This window comes from Myiozetetes cayanensis, unplaced genomic scaffold (assembly GCF_022539395.1).
Source record: "Myiozetetes cayanensis isolate MyiCay16 unplaced genomic scaffold, myiCay2020 scf1, whole genome shotgun sequence".
In the NCBI taxonomy this organism is placed as follows: domain Eukaryota; kingdom Metazoa; phylum Chordata; class Aves; order Passeriformes; family Tyrannidae; genus Myiozetetes; species Myiozetetes cayanensis.
Window position 1 is genome coordinate 69,784,104 of NW_026086604.1, and position 24,242 is coordinate 69,808,345.

Genomic DNA, 24,242 nt, shown 5'->3' on the forward strand with positions numbered 1-24,242 from the left:
ATGCCATGAAGGTGAAATAAACATCCTGCACTTGGCAACCCTCCTCCCCATTGCAAAATATCTGTCTATGTTTGGCAGCAGGTGAGAGGAGACCGAGCTGGGGAGCTGGTAGAGAGGTTCAGCCTTGGAGAAGGACAGAGGGGATCTTCAGGGTGCAGCCCCTTTTCTCCTTCCCCTGATCTCCTGTGGCTGCAGTGAGAATGACGTTTGAGCATCCAGCTCACCCATGCATTCACAAGGGTGCTGGACCAGCCATGTCCCTCCCAGATCTCCTACTGAGCCAACCAACCACTAAACCATGTCTCTAAATGCCACATCTACACATAATACAGGTTTTTTGTCATAGTCCAAAATGTACTTTGGACTCGAGCAATGTGTCTGTAACTTTCTGTAGATATGACCTCCTTCAGGCCCACGTGTCTCCTGACTTCTTTGAGTAAGCTATGTATTCATCTCTCCAGCCAAGGACCAGGGAACTACCAGCTGGTGGCAGCAGCAACTTCTCCAAGATCAGGTTGTGAGGACTTATCTCAGTTCCTGGCGACACTGCATGACACAGTGTGCAAACACACCCTCCTCACTTTTAAAAAACTGAGCCATTGTCAGTAATCTTGCAACTAATCTATTTTTAAAAGAATTTAGCTTTGTCACCCCTTTTGAATTTTTTGCATAGTAGTTTGGGATTTATACTTGGCATTGGGAAACAGAAAGCTAAAACATTTCTCCTACTGTTGTGATGGCAAGGCTGACCTTTAAGATCTTAGGATAAAGGAGGAGGAGTTCATTACCCGTAAGTGTGTTGCAACTGACCTTTCTTATGGCTGTGTGCTGTAAAGATGAGAGAATACGGTGAGATTTAAGGGATCATGAAGGTAACGGATTGACCAGAGTCAAAGAAAAAGTGTTAAACAGGCATCAAAGATGAGTGTGTGTTTTTCTGGGATCCAAGTGTGATCTTATTATCATCTTATAGAAAGGTTCTAATACTTTCCCATCTCTCTTCTTTGTTTGTCTGCTTCTCCAGATTTATGTAAAATTATGTAAAAATTACTGTTGGCCCCTCAGCACATTACTTTGGACTCAGTAAAAAGAAAGAAAACAAGGACATTAATAACATTCAATGGAGAGTTAACTGAAACATGCTCTTTGAAAGGAAAAGAAGCAGATAAAATCTGCCACATTGTGTAGCACCTGAATTAGTGAAGGTCCTGGAAAAAGTGGCAGCAGCTCACTGGATGGAGTGCCAGCTGAAAGTTCAGAACCTACTGGTAGTGCCAGTCAGACAGACAACCATATTCTCCAGGGATATTGTTCACCTTGCTCATTCCCAAAAGCTATGACTGTGATATAATGGCTATTCATTTACCTCATTTATTCATTTACCCAGGTATCCTTTGCATTTACATGGGCTTAGTATGTCTGTTGAGTGGAGGTCACCACAAGAATTTTGTTTATCTAAGTCAGTGAAAGAGATTAGAATTGCCATGCCGAATTCCAGTGCAGAGAAGAAGGCAGCTGTGGAGGATGTGTCAACAGGAATGTAGGAACCACATGTGCACCTCTATAGGCTTAAACGTTCCAGGAGTGGACATTTTTATGTCTTTCTTCATTCTTGCTGTTTCTTGCTGAGAATGCCTTTCCTCAAAATATTCTTTTAAAAATAAGTGATGTTGTCACTTTGGAGTATGAAAGGAGGCAGACAAAAAATTAATAATTAAAGGTGCCCAGTGAGATACTAGCAAGCATTGGGACACTCAGACAGGCAAAGAAGGGAGGGAGAGATTAATAAATAACTTGCTTGCTGAAAAGGTGTGCGTTTGCAGATTTTGCAAAGAATTAGCTAAATAAAACTCCATTTGATTCTAGGAAGGAGGCTGTGTCCCATGCTATAAATGAAATCAATGGAGCCTGCCAAGCTGACCCAGGTAAATAACTTTTTTAAAAGAGTTCCAGGCTTAGAGGCTGGCCAATCCCTGAGTATATCAGCAGGACACATAAACCCCAAGATTTTAATGCCACCTATAACAATCTATCTTCAGACCTGCAGAGGAAGGCAAAAAGAGCAATAGAGGACAAGTCATGCATCAGGAAGAATAAAATAAAATCTTTCCCAACTCCAGTGAAAGCCCTGAGGCATGGAATTATTATAATGCAAATTGACAGTGATCTCATCTATTTTCTCACACATTTGGGGATACTGACACATCAGATGCCCAAGGATTCATACTATAAGCTTAATTTTCTATCTTCAGGCATTTTCCTCTTCTATTGTGTTGTACAATTATGTCAATAAAGTTCTCAGGTTCCATCCTACAAGACTGCAAGACTCCAGTGCTTGGGAGAGTATTTGAGGCCTTCATTTATCATATAACTGGAAACCTTTAGATTTCCAGTGCAAATGTATTCAGAATTACTCACTGTACTGCCGTTTGATCATGTGATGAAGTCAATATTCCTCTCTGACATTTACTTCTCAAATATATTTATAAAGTGTTATCACAGCCCTGTTCAGTCTTTGCTGGGCTATACTAAACAAGACAAGATCTTCTGATTCTCCTATGACGATATAACTTTTGTTCCCCTAATCATCCTAGAAGTGCTTCTTTGCACTTGTTCAACTAAAGTAACATTTTCTACCCACTCAGGCCTTAAAATTCTGCTGCATTTAAGAGAAAATAAACAATACACATATGAACTTTTTGCTGAGCCCCAGGTAACTCCTTTTTTTGCAAACTCAGTAAAAATAAGAAAATCACTGGTCAGTATTATCCTTCTAGAAAAAAAAAAAAAGCCAACAAACACACACCTTCCTGGTAGGCCCAGATAATACCAAATTGGTATTGCAATGGGAGTTCAGAGTTCTGAATCTCCAGCTAGTGGCAGATGCTTCTCTACCACAAGAAGAGTATGAGATAGTCTTCATCAGCTGCATCCTGCTCCATGTGGAGCTGAGGGCTGCTGCTGGAGTTGAGCTTTGAATGCTATTCTGTGTCACTAATAAGTGGCTGAGCCTGAAATCAGCTCTCCAGCTGAAAATGTAGGAAAAATATTTGCAAGAGGTCAGTCTGTTTTTCATACCCAGATGCCTTCCTGATTTGAAAGTCATTGCATCACAGTCTTTATGCACTGGAAGTGGATCAACCAGTCCTGCTCCAAGGCAAGGACAGGAGAGCACTGCCTGGGAGATGGCAGATGAGTTCTGTTTGACTCCTGTACCTGGCAAACTGGTGAAAATGTGTAATAATGAACAAAGGTAACAGACATGTTTCTACTATGTAAGATAGTAAGGAAAATAATTGATTAGGATTGTGTAAAGAGACATCATAAACCAAACCTGTTCAGAGGATTTTTTTGTCAGTCAGGGAGTAATACATGGATAAGGATAGTCCAGATACAGAAGTCTCCCTTGCAAGCTGCTTTACTTCAAGGCTTGACTTGTAAGTCTTCCAGAGTCCACCCTGGACTGACCAACTAAATTCCTTGCTGAGGAATCCCAGGTATGAAAAAGAAGAGTTGACTCCATCACTTCAGCTTTTTAACCCTGCACCCAGTATGGACATAGATTGCGCCAGATTTCGCTGCTTCCACCACTGCCAGAGCAGTCCCCAGTCACAGCAGAACACTGTTGGTCAGGCACACCTATCACACCTTCCACGTCACTGAAACAGCTTTCTCATCAGTTCCATCATTAATCTTGTACCATTTCGCAGAGCAATGGCACAAGGCCACAGAGGGGCTGCTTGGCTCTGGTCTCCCTTGGCAGAGACCTTGCTCTTTTTTTATGGCTTCACTGCTGAGTAGATACCTCAGTTATATGAGACAGGTAAATAACTTCCATAATGTTAAATTAATGATCACGGCTCCTGCTACCACCTGCCACAGGAGCTCCATGCAGAGACCTTTCGGTTTAAAACATTAATGTAGGCAACACAAAGGCTCAAGTTGCTACCTGGCATTCTAGTTCAGTTCAGCATACGTGCCCCACCACCCTGCCTTATGCTGCATATTCATCCAGGGATGACCACTGAGTGCCTTGTTCCCTTTGACAGTCCATGGGGACTGAAGCTGCAGGTGAAGTTTCTGTTTTTTCTGAACTTCCAGCTTTTGCACCAGGGCAGGAGCAGCCTCCCAGTCATCACATTTCTCTGTGCCCTGCTCCATCTGCTAATGAGATATTTCCTTGTGTGCCTTAGCCTCTTTCCCTGCAATGCCTGCTGGAGTCATTTGCCCAGTGAAGTACGGATTACTTATCTCCTGGAAGTGTCACACACCACGAAATGCCTGGGTGCAGTTTGTCTGCACTCCAGAAACTTCCGAGCTCCATGGATGGGCCATCAGTAGTTCAAGGGAATAGGGAATAGTTCAGTGTGTCTGGCACCCCAGAAGGCTGCTAGGGGAAGGCTTGGACACACTTTCCAATATCCTATTAACTGGAGGTTACTCAACTCCTCAGACAAAAGTAGGAGGTAGGAGGCAAACGTGGGATGGACAGAACACTCCCTGACACTTCAGCCCACACATGCTTCACGTTCCCCAGGACATCTGACCTCCTGGAAAACACTCTGTCAATGGTATTTCACATGCAGATCTTCTCAGGATAGGGAATTTAGCAAACACCTCCTGCAATAGACCCGGGTATCTGCACTCGGGGAAGGATCAAAGCAACCCCAAGGGTTATCTCAGTGACAGGCAGTTGGACCAGGCAGGTCAAGAGCATGGAGAGCAAGAGGAAATAAGGACATCGTTGTGGCACCTGGGCCTCCCAGGGCCATTACTGACAGGTCACAGCTCTTTGAGCACAGCCTGTTCAAAGCAGGCTAATGGAGAAGCACATGGGTCAACTCTGCCAGTGTCTCCTGACCTTGCTCTATGGAGTCTTGCAGGAGCAAGGGGGTCTCTACCTCCTGATCCCCCGAAGGGAAAAGTGTTACAGAATATAATGCTGCTATATGCACACATTGCCTATTGCTTTACATTCTCCACACAACAGATGTAATCACGTTTTGGGCCCTGCCTTCACTATTCCGCAATTCAAAGCATTTATTGTGTTTTTCAAGTCTCTGAAGGTAAAGAAAGTGGTGGGGACAGAGATTTTGTGAATCAGCTATTTCTTCCTGTGCTACAGAGTTCCAGAAGGACAGACCTACCCAGCCTGGAGGTGAGCAGGTGTGAGAGGGATGGGATATATATACCTGGTCTGCTGAAGAAATGCAGATTGTCACATCATTCCCAACACAAAAAATACCAAAATGTGCATGCACACACATATATACATGCACATTATGTACTTACAACTATTTTTCTACTGTGTTTATATATCGATTTTTCATAGAATCATCACTGAATTATAGAATGGTTTGGGTTGGAAGGGAACCGTGAAGATCATGCAGTTCCACCCTCCTTGGTATGGGCAGGGGCATCTTCAACTAGAACAGGTTGCTCAGAGCCCCAGTCAACCTGGCCTTGAACATATCCAGGGATGGGGCATCCACGGCTTCCCTGGGTAACCTGTTCCAGTGCCTCACCACCTTCATTGTAGAGGGTTTTTCCCTAATATCTAATCTAAACCTACTCTCTTTCTATTTGAACCCATAGCCCCTTGTCCTGTCACTACATGCTCTGGTAAACAGTCCTGCCCCATCTTTCCTGCAAGTTCCCTTTCATAGGTAAGTTCCCATTTTTATAGGCAGATGCTTTACATATGTGATTAGATCTGTTTAGGTCTGTAGGTGTGAATACACCTACAGAGTGAACACAGCGATGCACTTAAATGCCATCACGTCCTTACTCATGACCATAGAGAGCTGTTACGTCTCTGCATTACGTGCGGGCTCTGTCCGTGTGCACACACGTGCACTGAGCTCCCATCATTTCCCGGGCGTGCGGGCGACACCACGCACACACACACACACACACATACAAAACATACGTGTGCAACACCTGCCCACGCACCCGCGGGTCCCTCCGGCCGCCCCTCCCCGCCCCCGGCCTGCCGGGCCGGCGGGGCCGCAGCCGCAGCGCGGGGCGGAGCGGGACGCTGCCCGCCGGCCGCCGCCCCGCCGAGCCCCGCAGCGGCGGTGCCGCCAGGCGCGCAGGCGGCGCGGCGGGGCTGCGGCGGCGCTGCCCGGCCGAGCGGCCCCGCTCCCCGAACAAAGGGCCGGGCGCGCTGCGGGCCGGTGCGGGCAGGACAGGGGCTGTGCGGGCGGGTTCCCAACCCCCGCTCCGCCCGCCCCGCGGCCCGCCGGGAGCCGCCGGGGATTGGTTCGCCCGGGCGCGATCCGAAGGTGCCGGGGAAGCCATCTGCAGCGCAGGCGGCTTCGCCGCCGCTGTGCGGGGGGAGGGAGCGGGCTCTCCCGTGCGGGCGGCTGGGGGATTTTTTTTTTTTTTTTCCTACCTTTTTTTTTTTTTTCCTCCCCCCACCCCCCACCCCAGATCCTCCTTCCTTTTCACAGGATCATGGCCACGGCGGCGCGGCCGTGATGTCCGCGGGAGCAGCCCCGTTGCGGCAATGCTGCCCGCCGCAGCCCTAGCCAGGGGAGGCGTTTGAGGGGCGGCCGCACATCCTCCGGCACCGCGGCGGCACCGCCGCCTCTCCGCCACCCGGACCGGCGGAGAGGGGTTTCGCCGCCCGCCAGCAGCAAACCCGCCGAGCCGGGCTTTTAGATTGATCATAACCACAGTAGAGCCCCACCGGTGCACAGAGGCGGGAGGGAGCGCAGAGCCGCGCACAACATGGCCACTCTGCTGCGGAAAATCGGTCTGATCCGGCTGCACAGCCGGGACACGGAGGACCCCAAGCACCACCACCACCACCGCAGCAGCAGCAGCCAGCAGGGCTCCTCGCTCCGCGGCAGGGGCAACCAGAAGAACAGCAGCAACAAGCCGCAGCCGCAGGGCCCCCTCGGGGGCGGCTGCAGCAGCAGCAGCAGCGAGGGCAGCCCCGGGGGCCACAAGAACAAGAAGGCGCCGGAGCCGGCCAAACAGCCCCCGCAGCCGGCGCGCTCGGGAGTCGGCCGGGAGAAGCCGCGGGAGGTGGGCAGGGAGCCCGGCGCAGGCAAGGAGGCGGCGCAGCGGCCCGGCCCCGGCTCCGGCCCCGGGTGCGGGTCGGGGCCGGCGGCGCTGGTGCCCGCGGGCCGGCAGCAGCACTGCACGCAGGTGCGGACCCGGCGGCTGATGAAGGAGCTGCAGGACATCGCGCGGCTCAGCGACCGCTTCATCTCGGTGGAGCTGGTGGACGAGAGCCTCTTCGACTGGAACGTGAAGCTGCACCAGGTGGACAAGGACTCGGTGCTGTGGCAGGACATGAAGGAGACCAACACGGAGTACATCCTGCTCAACCTCACCTTCCCCGACAACTTCCCCTTCTCGCCGCCCTTCATGAGGGTGCTCAGCCCCCGCCTGGAGAACGGCTACGTCCTGGACGGTGGGGCCATCTGCATGGAGCTGCTCACCCCCCGCGGCTGGTCCAGCGCCTATACCGTGGAGGCCGTCATGAGGCAGTTCGCCGCCAGCCTGGTCAAGGGGCAGGTAGGGCTCCCTGCTCGGGGAGGAGCACATGCATCCCCCGCTCGGGAAGCGGATCCGTGCGGGTGGGAAACCCAAAGGCGGCCAGCCCGCGGCTGACCTTGGCCAGGCCCGGGTGACAGGTCTCCCTGAGGGCCTGGTGTCACCGGTGGGGCCGAGGCAGGGACACACGTGTTCGCCTCCGGGGTCCCTTTTCCAGCAGGTGCAGCAGAGGTGCCGGGCGGCTTGGAGGGGCGAGGAGCACATGCATCCATCGTGTCCTCCCGCCCGGCTTTTGTCCCTCTGCTTGGCTCTGCCGCCTGGGGCACACCAGGATATCGTGCCCTCGAGGGGGGCACCTCCTTCGCCCCAAAGCAAAAGGGTCTCTCTCTCTATCTCAGTGGGGTTCGGGATTGGAGCCTCCCGTCTCCTGCCCTTCACCAGCTAGTCGGCCATACTCGCTGGTCTCTTGCGTGCAGTGCTGCCGCTGGCGGAGCTGGAGCTGCTGCCCCCAGGTCTTTGTCTGCGCTGTCCCGCATAGCATCCCTAGGGAAAGAAGGGGCGACCCGGGTTTGGGGCTTGGCACACCGGGCTGAGCCGTGCGGCGGGGTCACACCGGGAATCTCTGCCTGAGCTGCTGGCAAAAGTTGTGCCGGTTTCAAATCGTCCGGCCCGAAAGGAACAAGTAATTTCGGATATGTACTGCAGCTGCAGCAGCTTGACGATTCCTGCCAGCTCTCCTCTTCAAAGGAGTTGATCGGTTCCCTCTGGCAGAGGATCTCGTCTGAGCTGAATCGATGCGCTTTACGTATTTTTTTCTTTCTCTCCCGCAGAATACCTTTAGAAGAGAAGTATTTCATAAGCCTTTTTTAGTAAATGAGTAAACATTGTTGGTGAAGCTCGCAGGCAGTTCTTCTTTATGGTTATTGTACTGGGCAATGTACACATGGCTGTGACAGCGTGGTTTTCCTGTTTGTGAGTGCCCTTGAACTCAGGAGACATACACAGTATTTCAGTAAATGATATTAAGTACCTTATTAAATTTTTATCTTTGCAAGTAGGTGGAAAAAGAGTAAATAACGTATTTTTCGTTTGCTTAAAAGTGAGATTACTGCTGTTTCCTTCTATGGAACTGCTTGCATGAGCAGAATTAAAGGCTTGGTTTTTCTTAAGACTGAAAATTAATTTTGATTTTTCAACACTCTTTTGTAAGTGGTTTTTCCTCCTTTTCCCCTATTTGATTTGGGCCTACTGCTCCTTTTTCTAATCAGTATTTTTCTCTGCACTTCATTTGAAGAAGTCAAGTTTCCTAGGTCACCTTGGGATATAAAAACATTTACCAGAAAAAAAAAAAGAATTTTAATTAACACTGAGCTTGGTATATGTTGAAGTTCCGTAGCTACTCTTACTGTATCTTACTGTTAACCCATCTCTTTTTAGAGAGACCATAGTTCTTGTTATTTTTAACACTAATTTAGAAGGACAGTGCTAAATTCTCTCATTTTTTTTAACAATTCAACCTCTTCCTGCAGTGTTGAATGCTGAAGGGGTTAAATTAAGATTCACTGGGATCATAAAATGACTCAGTGAAGAGAAGCACTGAATTGTTTTATTAGTAATAAATTCTCAGCTATATAATCTGACAATTTTCTTCCCTAAACCACTTAAGAGATTTTCAGGAAGTGGTAGCCGTTTTTGATAACAGAGGATGTTTATGTCTGCATCACTAATGAACACATTTTAAAAGCAAGGGTTTAATAACGTTCTGCCAGAAGTTTACAAAGTCAATTATAACAAGAGAATGGGTGTGGGATAAAAAAAAAGTCAGAAATAAATTGCTTACAGTAAATTAGTAGTTAACCGGATATAACATGCATGTTTCAGCCTTTCAGATTATTAATTCCAAGTGCAAAGGTTATTAGGTAACACTGTCAATAAATTTATTTTCTGGGTTAGAGAGGGGTTGCTGGCCTGTCACCGTAGCCGGTCACCATAGCCGGGCTCCATGTCATGGGAGCCACGTTTCTGTAACTGCACTCCCCTTGTTATGTAATCCCCACTCCATTGCATAATAGGGCTCAAAATACGACTGGCGCTCCCCTATCCCCGTTTCATTTTACAGGTGATCTACTTTTGACCATTTAGTTTTTAAAAAGGAGAGTGGAGCTGACGGAGTGTCAGGGGCCAAGGTGAGCATTCCCCAGCGCTGCGGGGCCAGGTTTGGGTGACTCCTGCCATGCTGTGGGCAGTCCTGGTGCCTGCAAGGAGCTGTCCTGAACAAATACCGATGGCTGTCACCAGCCAAATTGTGTAATTTCTGTAAGCAGCCTGCACCCTGCAATAGCATGAAATACTCAAGATGCTTGGTGTTAATCAGCAAGGCTGGAAAGGTGAGGGCTGCTCTCCACCACCTGAGAACAACCCTGCCTGAGCAAATGGCAGTGGCCGTGGGGCTGAGTGGGAGATGGGGCACTGCCACTGCCGGTGGGTCAATGGGACCTCCCAGAGAAATGTCACCGGTTCGCAGCACCATGATTTAGCATGAAATCACTGTGAACACTCCAGCCTGTGACGCATCCAAAAGTGCGCCTCGCTGGCACAGGCACCAGCACAAGTGAGCAGGGCTGAATGTCTCGCCAGCACACCTTCCTCCTTCTGGTGATTCAGGTGATAAAACCAAGGTGCTTGATTTCATGCAGTGTTTCTCATCAGTCCTGTTTTGCTGAGCTAACTGCGATACTGTGGTTCTCTGCTGGTTCTTCAGAGAGAAACACAGCACTTCTTGGTCTGTTATTAGAGCTAATAGTAACTGTGAGGATGTATGACCTTCTGCTTCTTGACAAAATGATCAAAAAGCAGATAAAACTAGCATTGAAAATACATTTTCAGACAGTTAAGATTCTTGACAAATGCAGATGTTTTTAATTGGTTTCACAGAACTTTGAGCAGAGTAAAAGAGAAATTGACATAAGTTGTTCTGACATCTCGAGTTAGTTGTTCTGACATCTCGTGTCACTCAGGTGTTGTGTCTGTAAGGAGACCTAAGCATGCAGTAGGAGAAATTAAGTTAGCATTTTCCAGTACTTTACAGCATTGCCCTTGTATGTGGGGAGACATGAGTCCAGGTTCCCAAACCTGAGCATGTCTCCCAGGGACTGGATTTAAAGCAGAGTATCTGTTTATCTAGATTTCACCAAGAAGGAACCATATGCCTCAGGCAACCTTGCTTGAGAGATGTCCTACCTTATGCGGTGCACACCCTTGATTCTTGTCATGAATCTAGTACTGCATTTTTAGAATTTTTTGTCCGTAAAGAGAAATTTTTAAATGAGAAATTATTTTTTTTGAATATAACAATTCAACCATCCGAAACTTAACTTTTCTTTTTCCCAGTTTTCAAGGAAAAAAAAATGTTAATTAACAAACAAGTTGGGGTTTGTTTGGTTGGTTGCTTCAACTATTCAGCTGAGAAAATCAATTATTCACACAGCTCTAGTCAGTATCTTGAGGGGAATTCTCAGTACATCAAAGGCCGAAGACTGTTTATCTGTCTGGGATCCAGAATCTTATTTTAAAAAACTTTGTGTTGTCCTTAACTCAACTGTAGCCTTGCTTTTAAAGGGGTGACTTTGTACTTGCTTCCTGAACAGTCAGCTGCTCGATGGCTCCTGTCATCACAGGCAAGAGCTTGGCCCTGCTGAACCAGCGATGCAGTCGCTTCGAGCTGCTGCGGAGCCAGGGTGCCAGCCAAGGAGGTGGGGCGATGCTAATGAAGTAATTTAAATACCAGTTGTTTGTTTTCCTGAGGGCAACTGTTCGACATGCCTGCCTAGGCAGAGCTCTCCATGTCTTGTCTGTCTGTCCATCTGGGCCATGGTAGTGACCCACTGAGTGTTATTCCTTCTCAGCCCTTTAAAATGGTTTATTGATAATTTAAGAGAGAGGTTTAAAAATTAGCCCGTTGCTCTCCACTTCCTCATAATGGTGTCATTGTTACAACAGTATCGATAATTGAAGGAAGGAAGGGGGAACAGTGCATGTCACAGGAGAGGACTGGAACAGCAGGAGGTTCATTGAGGCTCTCCCTGAGTGACGGCTGAGACCAGTGCCCGTGTTTCAGGGAGGAGCTGTCTGTCTCCTTTGAAAGCATGGTGGATGATGTGGTCCCAAAGGAAAAGGAACAGAGTGTTTGAAAGTGGGAGAGGGTTTTATGTCTTCTAATAGATGTATTGTTTCTCACTGGAGAGGAATGACTTGATGCTGGTTTGGTGGAAGTTTAAAAGAGGACAAAGCTATGTATGCCAGTGTCCAAATAATGCATCAGGAATTTTTTTTTCTTTTTTTGAGAGCAACAAACAGAGCTGTACGTGATGCTTTGGGGACTTTTGACTTAAGCTTGAAGTAGTGCTGACCAGTGCCTTGTCCTCTTTTTACAAGTGCCTTGTTCTCTCTATGGAGGCTGGAGACAGAACTGCCATCCAAAAGCAGCTGTCAGGTAACTGGTGACTCTGCAGTTTATGTCATGGAAAAAGGTCTTAGTTTTGAGGGAAGTACTCTCTTATTCTTCTCGTGAACAGAAGGAGCATACAAATTTTGCCAGGATTCTTCCAGGGAATAGAAAGAGAATAAAAATTTTGCTAGGTCATACTAAAATAGGAACAAGGAACCCTTAGTTCTGAGTATTCTTGCTATTGTGGGCTTCTGTATAATGATTTAAATAAAAATCAAAAGATAGTTTGTAGTTAAGCTTTAATTCTGTATCAGAAAAGTTTCTGAATTCAAATAAAAGTTACTGATATCTAGTACTTTGATCCCTCACATTGTAGCATTAGAACTACCACAGTGGAATCCTGTTCTTTTGCTTCAAATGGTATATGCCTTTTATTACTATTGAATGGATTTTTCTTTTCATTTTAAAGATGCGAATATCCCAGCTGACTTCTACCAGATTGAAACAGGAGAAATGGGCTTATTTTATGAAAAACAGCTACAGAAGGTAGCTGTTAATCATAGTCTAAATTACTCCCTCTTCGCCCTTTCAAACAAAAGTGTGTGCGACCAGATAGCAGATGGGACTTGCACAGTGTCCAGGAGGTCAGCAGACTCCAGGTCTTTCAAATATGTGTAGCAGAAATTAATTGCAAATCCATGGGTTTTCATACTCCAGATGCTGGGTTTGAGGACTGTAGCCATGAATAAATCAGCTAATCTCAAAAGCTGCAGAGATGTACAGAGAACACAGTGGCTTCTCAATTATTTGGAGCCATTGTATCCTATTAGGGCCTTAGAAAATAAAACTGGTTTGCTTTTTGCTTTCGATTAGTTGCTCGAGCAAATGATGGTTATCATCAAGGGAAGAAATGTTGCTGTAGGTCCATAGGTGAAAAACACATTGACTCATATACAAGGATGACAGAGGAGACAAAGACTGTGTTAGGGGGCTTGTTCCCCATTAAAAGATACAAATGCTGGGCCAGAGGTAGCAGAGTATTGTTTCACTACAGAAGAAAAACAGATCTATTGGCCTTCTAGATGTCTCTTTTATTTCAGTTGAGAAACCTGGGGTTGTCAAGCTGAAATTTAAGTGGGAGCATGTATATTTGCTACGTTAAATGCTGGGCCTGATGAACAGGCTGGAAAAAATATTCTTCATGTGTACTCTGATATATTGCTGTTCTGACCGTCCACTATTATTATGCAAATATATTCTACTGAGAGGAATGAAGACACAGAGATTCCAACTCATTGAAATAAGAGGCTATTTTAATTCTTTTAAAAAGCAGGGGAGACGTAATCTCCATTTTCTTCCGTTGAAGCATAAAAATGAAAAATTTAAAATACTTTCAACTATCATACTTAATGTTAAAATAGTTGTCAAATAAATTAAATCCCTAAATTGAAAAAAAACCTACTTATATTAAAACATGCTTTTATGAAGGGAGAAATACTTCTTCCTGGCAATACTTGGCTGATCTCCTAAATAAGAATTTGAAAGAATTGCAGCTTTGGATTGTAAGAAAATTGCTCAAAAGAGCAAGGTTCTTCTTCCCTGAGTTATATAAGAAGTGCTCATTTTCTTCTGTGGAAGTGTTCAGGCTGAGAGAACCATATAGCATTGGGGTGTTTTGTCAGATACTGTATTGAAAATTGTATTTTTTCAAGTGCAGAAAGCCCAGTTCTGAAGGGTGATATCCTGGAGGAGTAGCCTAAGTAACCCACTTTCTATTGTGAGGAAGATTTACTCTTCGTTATACGGGCTAACCTTGAAAATATGCAGCTTTCCTAGCATCTACACAATGCCCAGGGATTTCCATGCGTGACTGGAGACTTCCAGATTGAAGATTTGTAACTCCACAGTAATTCAGCTCCTCATATCCTGGGAGTGTCTTATTGCTAGGCATGATCTGAGGCACGTCCCCATGTGGGCATCTGCTCTCACAAAGTGGGATGTTGGTTAAGTAACACAATATTGGCTGTGTTTCTTTTTCCCATCTAAGCTCCTTTGGGCTGGCGAGAGTCAGTGAAGAGCTCTTCTTTTCCTTGACACATTCAGTCCTTCGCATGCAGTTTCCAGTTTCTTCCTGTAAATGTCAAAAAAGGTAGCACTGATGTTTGGTGCAAAGGGAGATGGAAGGTGGAAGGATTACTGGGTGCAATTCCTCTGTGGTTAAACAGGGAGAACCTCAGAGGCAGCAGTAGTTATGCTGACTAAATGGCTCAAAATGTGTCTTAAATTCAAGGTGCTCAGGATCCAGTTGTTGCGTTTCTAAATAGAATAGCAGGTTTCATTGTATTTTTTGAAAGCATGGGGGCTGATCTGAGTTGTATTCCACTGGTCATTTCTGGAGGGGCTGAGCACTCCATGGTGTTGGTCTTTAACTCAGTCTGCAAACAGCAGTAACTGAGTAGATCCTGGAAGTCACAGGACAATCTACAGAGGAAGGAAGTGGCATTGTTACCTAACCTGGCTGGCTGGTGAAACCAGCGCTGCACTAGGAATTGAGAGAGCCTAAGCTAGGGAGAAGTGTGGGTGTGCTTTGATGAAGATGAATTTGCAGTCCCTATCAGTCTGCACAGAACGGGTAAGTGGGCAACACACTTCAGATATTCAGGTGATTGCTCTTCTGAAACAGGATCAAGGTGCCAGTCTGATTTGCCCTGTTCCAGTTAAAGGTCACACTGAGGAAGGATACATGAGGCATGCCTGTCCTCAGCCTCGTGTGGCAGATACGTGCCTGCGTCATGCATGTGTGGAGTCTGCCCTTGGAACATGTCTTTCCTAATCTACTTCACGACTTTGTGTGTGTTGTTAAAATCGTTGATCCTCAGTGATTTAATCCTTTCCTGCGCAGGCTCTCCAAAACCTATGGAACTTCTGCAGTGACTCCCTTGGTGGAGTTACAAGTCAGTTACAACCCCAAACCTGCATTCAAAGATGAGTGAAAATAAACCCAAGGAAGGAAGACATAAGCCTGCATTATGAAATGGCCGGGAGCTCAGATGCTTGTCACAGTCAGGCATTATGAGCTATGGAACAACTTCATATTTCTCCTGTTTCTAGGTTTGTGTTACAAATGGTAACAAACCCTCAGCTGCAGTAAGAAGTGTAGGGCTTATTTCCATAATACATGTCCATATAAAAACCCTAAAGTATCGTAAAACAGAGGAAATTGATGTTACTAGTTTTACAAAATTTCTATGAATTTCTATAAATATAATTTTTTCTGTAAATTTGATAAGACTTTTTCAATTAAAATATATCTAGGTTTCTAAAAGTATTGGGGGAAGGAGGTTATTTCACAGTTAGAGCACTTGGTCTGAGAAGAGGTGATCTGAGTTAAGCTTCCAGATTTGCCACTGGCTTCAGGTGCAGCCATGGACGAGTCATATAATTTCACTGTATCCCTCTTTCCCACCTGTAAAGTACAGATAACCCTCTTCCCAAGGGTCATTTGAGGATATGTACTTAAAGCACTCAGAAGTGGGGGCTCTTTGAGTAGATGTCCATGTGCATCAGTATGAAACATACTGCAGTCAAGAGATTGACACATTTATATAAATAGCAAGGGAGAAACACGTCAGCTTGTGACTCTGATCTTACTAAATTTGAGTTTAACTTGATTAAATGTTCCCAGAGGCAGCCTGCTTTTTACTACTGTTTTGTTCTTTTTTTGTTTAAGCATTGTAAAACTTTGGGAAATGTGGAGACGTTGTCTGGACTATGGTGCCTTTGTCTTTACAGTCTGTCAGAAAGGATGGTTTGCTTTGATTTGGTTGGGTTTATAACCGTGACTGTGTTTGACTTGGGTAGCTTCAGGTTTGTGACATGGAGGACTTGGGGACTTTTATATAAAGAGTTACTGTCGCATTCCCAGACTTCTCACCTGAACTGTCTCTCAGGAATTCTTATGGTACATGATCCCACAAGATGGTAGTCCAGGGAGCTCAGCAAAAGACTCAAAGAGAAAACATGCCTCTGTCACCTAGACCAGCAGGTGCCCACATGGTGGGAGGGGACAGGGACTATCTTTTTTGACAGAAGCCCACACTTTGTGAGACCTTCAACCCTGGCACCTTCACCTTGAGGAACCTTCTAAGAATATAGCCAGCCACCCATATTTTCTTGCTCTTTTGCCAACACAGAGTTTGTGCCACCCATAAAATGCTGGAAGGGAGTTTTCTTATCCTTATCTGTGCTGAAATCATGCTGCCAGCTCAGTGCTGACTTAGGGAAAGGCGAGGAAGAGCAGCGCAGTGCTCTGTAGCTGTCAAACAGAGATTGGGGCTGTAAGCGTTTGTATCGATTAAGAGCTGTTGGCACCAGGCTGCACACAGACAAGTGAGCATTAACAATTACTCAGCTGGAACTTGGATTTCTTTTTCCTGGACAAAGAACAGTTACACTCCCAGAAGGCGCAATTTATAGGATGCTTTAAAGCCAGAACTTGCTAAGTTTTCACTTCTTTGTATGGATTATTCTTAAAAAGGAGAACAAAAAAAGCATGGAAATACTGCTTCAGAAATTACACATTTGCAGGAAAACATCCCATTTTTGATTCACTTATGCTGTGACAGTAACAGTATTTGCCTGTATCAGTTTCTGTACTGCTTTGTTTTAGCTATACCTAATAATTATATATAGTGCAATATAAATTGTGTGCAGTTTTTGAGACATGATTAACTGCTACATCAGTACATGAAGGAAAAAAATTATAAACCGTGTAATTGGGGGAGAGACTGTGTATATTGCACTCTTAACAGTGATGTTGTGACACATTGCAGTCATTGCATTGAGAACATGACAGTAGCTCACTTCAGCATTGCTATACTTTTGAATGCTTCTCTCATAGCCGGTGGAAATATTTTTCTCTGTAAACTTCTTTAAATATTCTAGGATAAGAGTGGTTCAGGCTTAAGCTCTAGGTTCCTCTGTTCCTTATCAGAAAAGACTTGAGAATGTTTGCATAGTATGTGGCTTTGAACAGCTGGGGCCCCAAACCATTAGTCATTGGCACATTACGGAACATGTTACGTACCCAAAACTTATAGCATGCTTCAGTACACGGGAAACCCACAGTTTTTGCATCATCCATTGAGAAGTCTGGGGTAACAGACTTGGAAAATGGGCATGTCCTTGTGGATCCTGTCCTTGGAGGGATCACCACAGATGCCCTGTGTGGCACAGTGACTTCCTGCAGTCTTTTGTGTAATTCCCTCATCCTTTGCTTGTTTTCCGTCTCTTGACTTTTACCTAGAGGTGGGTCAGTAGAGCCTGCTATAGAGATCTGCTATTAGATGGAGGCAGAAAATGGAGACTGTATCCATGCATCCTTAAGCTGGCTTACATGATGGGCCAAGTTTAGCCCCATGTTCAGAAGGCAGGTATGATTTGCCCTTGGGAGACCAGCCTTGAGTTATCTGCATTGCCAGGATTATCGGAAGGTACGCAGGGCTGAGGAGTTTGCATTAAGAGCTGTGCTAATAACATGACGGCTTGCCTACTTCTGAGTCTCTTAGCTGTGCATTCAAAATGTATGCAGCTTTTTGTTAGCCAATCCAGGAAAAAAGGTCTGGATCTGTCTGAAGGGTTGGTGTGACATCTGAGAGACATGTAGCACAGGGGCTTACGTGATTTCTGCGATGAGATCGGTCCCGTCCCGTAAGGGCTGATGGCTGTGTACAATAAATCTCTGAAAATTTGGGACCTTCTATAACAGGGAGTGGCATCAGGAGAGGACTGAGCACAACCTTGAAGGGTTCAGGACCTGGCTGTGCAGTGCCACAGCTGACGTGTGTTGGCAGTTCAGCTCCAAGTATCTGAGGTGGACTTAGAGACCACCATAGGTTCCTTCCAGCCAGCACTTCTGTGATCGTATTATCCTGTGAAAGGCTGACTTCCATTACATAGTCCTGTCCTTCCAGGTAGAGCCAACAGGACATGCATGGAAGCACACCTGGTGCTGTGTGCTGTGCTAAAATTGTTGGGTTTTGGTCTGGGAGCTACTATCATCAATTTGACAAGAGAGTGAAATCCCTTGTTCAAAGAAATACTCCTGAGGCCCTCCGTACTCTGGAAAGACCAGTAGAATGTCAGGACTGTTTTTCATGACACACAGGCCAGACGTGGGCAAATACTAGGTCGTAGTGGGATTACAGGGCTTGAGAGTTTCAGGTTTCATATTTTGTATATCTGTACAGGGCTTAACTCTGTCTTCGGACCACTTTGTGACCTGGTGGTGTTGGGTAAGAATCATCAGCATGGCATGTTGCTGATAATGGTACTGACAGACTTTAAAGAGCTAGTGGATGTTGAGCTGAATATTTTTGCGAATGTGCTTCAGTGCCACATGGCGTTCTGAAGGGGAGATGTGTTCATGAATGTGGAAGAATGTAGAGACTACTGCAGCATCACTTGGAAGTAGAAAAGCTCCCAGATTTGCCCACAGTGGTCCATATATGTGGATGTGTTGTGGTTGAACCCCAGCAGGCAACCAAGTACCACACAGCCACTTGCTCACCTCATCCCCTACTTGGCCATGCTCCCTCCCAGCTTCTTGTGCGCCTGCTCACTGGTTGAGCACGAGGCACTGAAAAGCCCTTGACTCAGCATCAACTAACACATCAACTAAACATGAGTATAGTATCAAAGTTATTCTTGTACTAAATCCAAACCACTGCTTCTGCTAGAAAGAAGATGAACTGTTTTGCAACTGAAACCAGGACAGAGGGACAAATGATACGTGAGATTCACCTTGAGTCTTTTGCTGAACATGGCAGGAGGGAGCAGTTGGTCCCTCGGTATGACCACGATCCTGAGAAGGCTGCCCGCAGCAGATTGTGTTCCAGGAGGTCTTTCTGCCTGATATTATCAGGGTTATAGACTAGATCCTTATCAGCTGTTTGTTCAAGCTCATTAGTTTGGGCAAAGCCTGGATGAGTGGCATGCGATTGCTCACCGTGCCACGCGGACTGGGCACAGTAGGAGCATGAGCAACGGAGGAGGCTGAGCACAGCACACGTCCCCCTGCATTTCAGCATGGCTGCATAAACCAGTTGGGTGCTGTGGCATTGCTTTCACCTTTCATATGTTTCTAGCTTGTTAAAATTATATCTTGATAAGTACACGAAGTCACAGCAGATGGCAAAATCTGAAATGTTCTCTCCAACTCTTTAATTAGGTTTTCAGTTATTCCTTTATGAAAGGCACTCTGTGAGTGCCTAAAGTATTGCAAGTATTTAAATAAGCTCCTGTTGCGACTTCTCAGAGCTGAAGTCGACATTGATATCTTTATGAAAGGCTTTCTTGGGTTTTCTCCGTTGTTTTTAACCTCTTGGGGAATGCTTTGATCTTGTTCAGATATCAGTTTGATATCTTTCCTAGATGTGGTACTGGACACATCAAAACATTGGCCGTGAAAATGATTTGTATTCCTTACCCTGGCAGTAGTGACGCATGAGGTTTGGGGATTGGTCAAAATGCAGTTGTGTGCAACAGAGCTGTGGCCAGCATTGTATTTACATACTGTATTTACCATCGTTATCATGTTTGCAGAATGCAGCAGCTCGCAGGCTCCTGACCCAAGTTAAAATGACTGCATGTTTAAGAAGCAGTCTGAAAATAAACTGTAGTCAGAGCTGGTAACGGTGCCTGTTAAAATGTTTGACACTTTCTTTTATAATTGCATCCAAAATGACATTTTTTACTTAAAGAGTTTTGTGGGAATGGCAAAAAGCGAAAATTCAGTAAGAGACTAGATACCACCCGAGTATAGACTGAATAGCATCTGAATTCTGTCAGCTGAAATTCCTCACTTCTTTCTTTTTATCCCAGGTTTACTTGAGGCACCAGATAGGGAAACTTGCAGTCCAGGAGGTTAAATTTTATCCAAATTATAAACAGCTGGTAGGATATTGGTTAATAAGAGACAGTGCTGACCATGCCACCCACAGTTTCTGTATAAACATAGAAATACATGGACTACAGCAGGGTAGAATTAGCTGGTCTTAGATGGTGCAGTTTACATACAACCTGCATATGGTACCAGAATGGAAGTGGGTTTAATGATCCGTTGCATTAACAACAAAAAAGTATCAGAATAAACTCATGAAACAATGCTCATTTCATCTGCCGTGGCTCCAGTCACATTTTAGGTGATGCGATGATATTCTCCACATTATTGCAACACCAGAGAATTCTTACTTTCCTGCTTTGAAAGCCGTACATAGCTGGCGCCAAGCATGAGCGATAGCTGTTTGCAATGCAAAGATCCCTTTTGCAGGTACAGCTTAATATTAATACTTTGTTAAAGCTGGGGAATATGCGGATCATACTGTCCTAGGTGCTATAAGCAGCATATCATTCAGAAAGGTATCAAAGCCTTAAATGATTAATAATGTGTAAAATACAGGAGGCAGCAAATGGATCTGATCCAGAAATTTAGTAGAGGAAGTTTATATTTACTTTCAAAAGTATTTATTTTTTGAGATTTTGAGGACAGCATTTCCTGTGCTGATTTAATCTTCTGTTGCACTTTGCTCTGTCTTTTCCTATGTTTCTCTAAGTGTGCTTCCAACAAAACCTCAGATTAGGAGGAAAATACAAAATATGTTTTGTAACAACAAAAATACTCCTGCAGGATAATTATGATTGATAATTATACATTATGCAATTATGTATGATAATTATTCAATAAAATTTAAAAAAGATGTTACTCAGTTTTATTTAATTATTCCACTTGTCACAACCAAAAATGAGCATTTTCTAAGAAAATTTAAGCTTGGGGTTAAATTGAGAACCATTCAGATCATCCTTATTTGGGACATATTAATTGCCAAATGAGTATGGGGATGGAGAAGGTGTCTCGCTGTTTAGTCTTTCAAAGGGTATTTAAAGAGAAATACATTTCTAGTCTGTAAATGGGAAATAGGGAAAAAGGTGAGAAAAATCATTGACAGGTAAAACAGCTGTTTTTGTGAAAACTGAACAAGTATAAGCTGACTGTGAATCAACTGAGGTGGGAATTAGAGGCTGTTCCTAATCTTTGGTTAAGGTAGGCCCTAAAAGAGAACTCAAACTGCACTGAAAAATGACTTGTTAAAACAGGAGTAGGGAACAGCCTTTTTTCTCTCATGTGTCCATAGTTTTGTTATAATAGAAGTGGCACCAAACACAAAAGAGCCTCTGTAATATTGTGACAGCTTTCTAGAAAGTAAGAGTTTGTCCACAATGCAGACTTATCTCACTCATTTTAGTCTGTAAAAATAGCTTTGATGCTCCAAGGGCAGATTTTGTTTTTCTTTTTTCCTATATTCCCCCTTTTTTCCCCTCCATATATCTGATTATTTTCTCAGTATTTGTTGCACGCAATTGCAAATGAAGAATTTTTGGTTTGAATTCCAATTTGACAGTAAAATCAGGGAGGCAAAAGATGCCCTCCTAGTGCATCATTTTGAGCTAAAGAATAGAAAAAAATGAGAACATGCTAACTTGGTTCTTAATAATTGTAACGCTGCAACGTGATACCTGCTCATCAAATAGCATTCATTATTAAAAAAGCTTTCAGTGCAGTCTGTCAAACAATTACTAAAATTATTAGACCAGTGAGTTCAATAAACTTCTATTTTGCGATAAATCCAGTAGGCATAAATACTTTAAAGGTATTTATTTAATTTTATTTATTTTAAGATATTTATTTTTGTAGAGCGGTATTAATCTGCAACTCTAATTCTTTCTTGTGTCTCAGCTGGTAATTGTCATAGACCAATATGAAAAATAAGGTAAGCTGTTAATAACTGAGTAAAAGTCTCTCTTGCCAAACAGGGATTTGAAATTTCATACTGCTGTACATTTAGAAGTAATATCTAATTGCAGAGTAATAAAAATGCAGTATATGTAAATGGGTATATTTTCATTTATTATCAAACTTGTCATGAAGGGGTAATAAACAGAATTTTTGATGTAAGTTGGAAGCAAGTTGGTTTAAGGCACTTCTGCTGTTCATTTCTCACAGGTCAGATTGGAGGGAAAAGAATGGAGTGTGTTTCGTGGGATGAATGTAATTTTTAGTGACAACTGTGCGTTGGCAGCGAGGGGTGAATACGGGCAGCCCTGAGACGCAGCTCTGCCAAGGCACCAGTTCCGTGGCGTAGCGGTGCGTGCCTCGCAGTCCCTGCCTGCACAGAAGCTCCCCCCTGGCCGTGCAGGGTGGGCATGGGGGTCCTCGTGCCAAATACTTAATGGCAGAGGTCCCAGTGCAGCAGAGAGGGAGGCGAGCCCTGTGGCACGGCCGCCGCAGCCGCCGCTGGTTGCTGCATGCGGGGCAGCGTGCCAACACGGGGGCTCGCCGGGAAGAAGTAGCCCGGCAGCTGTTCTTTTTTGGTTTTTTATCTTTTTTTTTTTTTTTCTGTTTCCCCTTCAGTGAGTACAATTTTTAATCATTTCTAATAATGCATTTGTCTGCTCGAGTTTGGGAACTCTGCTTTCTGGTACCCGTAAGTGAATGCCTCTTGGCCTGATGCATTGAAAAGTTGAGCTGTGGTTTCCAGATGCGTGTTCACGTCTTTAATGAAGGTTTTCTTTTTTGTTTGGCGCAGGGCCGTATCTGCAGAAAAGCTGGCAAATCAAAAAAGTCATTCAGTCGAAAGGAAGCTGAAGCAACATTTAAGAGTTTGGTGAAGACCCATGAAAAGTATGGGTGGGTCACCCCGCCCGTCTCTGATGGCTGATGTTAGCAACCTGCACTTGACAAAAATGCTGAAAAAAAGTACTGTGACATCTCCTCAGTGCTGTACACCGCCCATCCTTTTCTACTTCAGCTTCAGTTACATACCATGAATGTCAAGGAGACATCTAAGTTATTTATGAACAGATGTGTTTACAGAGGGAGAGAAAAAAAAAAAAAAAGCTGTGTAGGATTATGTTTCAAGACTGGAGAATGGTCATCATTGAAGTCACTTGAGCGGATGCTGAGATTGCGTCATTTGCCCCCATACAGCCCACATTGTCTTCAGCTTCTTTCCATGACAGCAGCACCAAACAGCAGTACTGGAAAGTCTATCCATTACTGCTCAGTTCATTTAAATGTAAATGAAACAGTTAATATTTAATAGGGAAGCAGTGCATTGCAGGTACATGTTTGCTGTGCTGTTTATCTTTGTCTCCTAGCAGGTCAACATAACTTGAAGATTTGTCTTTATGTGGAACTGTGGTCTGCTGTGACTAAATTTAGACCTCATTTGTGCTCTATATATGACCTTTAATTCATAAATGAAACCAGAATTAAAATGCTGAAAGGTCCTAGTGTTGAAAAATTATTAAGTGGAATCACCCAACCGGTTACAATGTGCTCTCTGTGCTGATATTGTGATGTGCTGTTCAGAAATAAACCAGTGCAGTTAGCTGAAGGTTAGGTGGTTTTTTAAAACACATCCACACCAGGGCTCGAAGGGGTTGGTTGGTGGTAGCAGAACAATTATTACCCTGCCAGTACCTTCTGCAGTAGCATGTGGCCTGTCAGTTCTTCAAAACAGCAAAACAAATGAACGGAAATGGACAAAGCAACCTTAAAATTTTATCTGTTTAATTTTGAAATGATATGCCAGTAACAGAGTAAAAATTTTCAAGTAAAATGGAACATGGTTTGTAAGATGATTTGCATGACTGGAATTTTTCTTTTTTATTTTCACTCAATAGACATTGTATGTACTTAGAGCCCAGTATCTGAGAAAAACCACTGATGTATATAAATGTCCTATTATTTAATCATTAAAATTTAAGTTTTCTGGTAAACAAATTGAAAAAAAAAAAAAACCAAACCAAAAACCAACTTTCTAAGGAACTCCATAAAAGCTGAAGGTAATGTTAAGAATGGTATAGAAAAGTATTAAAAAATGTGGATTCCGAATGGAAAATCGTATTGGACACGTGCTGAATAAAATCACCAGTATCGTTTCTGTTGCCTCAGGAATTCAATCATTTTGGTCAGCTCTTGTCTTCAAGGTAATGGGTTTTCTGTTGTGAGATTCTAAGCAGCATATAGATGCATCTGTTGTGATGCTTTAATTGAAAGTAGGACAGTATCGATTGCAAGACTGATTGGGAGGAGAAGAGTAGTGTGTGTTTGGAAGCACTTTCCATCATATAGCTACCACAAGAACAAATCAAAATGGTTGACCAGTTTCTCTTCATATTACAGCAACACTCTAGAGAGTTTGGGGGTCTAGAGTTTGATTTAAAACTA

The 24,242-nt window shown here is 44.4% G+C and overlaps 1 protein-coding gene across 1 annotated transcript; it reads left to right on the forward strand.

Annotated features, from left to right (window-relative positions):
- The first annotated feature begins 6,297 nt into the window (after positions 1-6,297).
- UBE2QL1 (ubiquitin conjugating enzyme E2 Q family like 1) lies at positions 6,298-23,953 on the forward strand. The gene is made up of 2 exons (XM_050320311.1): positions 6,298-7,527; positions 22,597-23,953. The coding sequence occupies exons 1-2, from the start codon at positions 6,733-6,735 to the stop codon at positions 22,726-22,728; spliced, it is 927 nt and encodes a 308-aa protein (XP_050176268.1). The 5' UTR covers positions 6,298-6,732; the 3' UTR covers positions 22,729-23,953.
- The last annotated feature ends 289 nt before the right edge of the window (positions 23,954-24,242 follow it).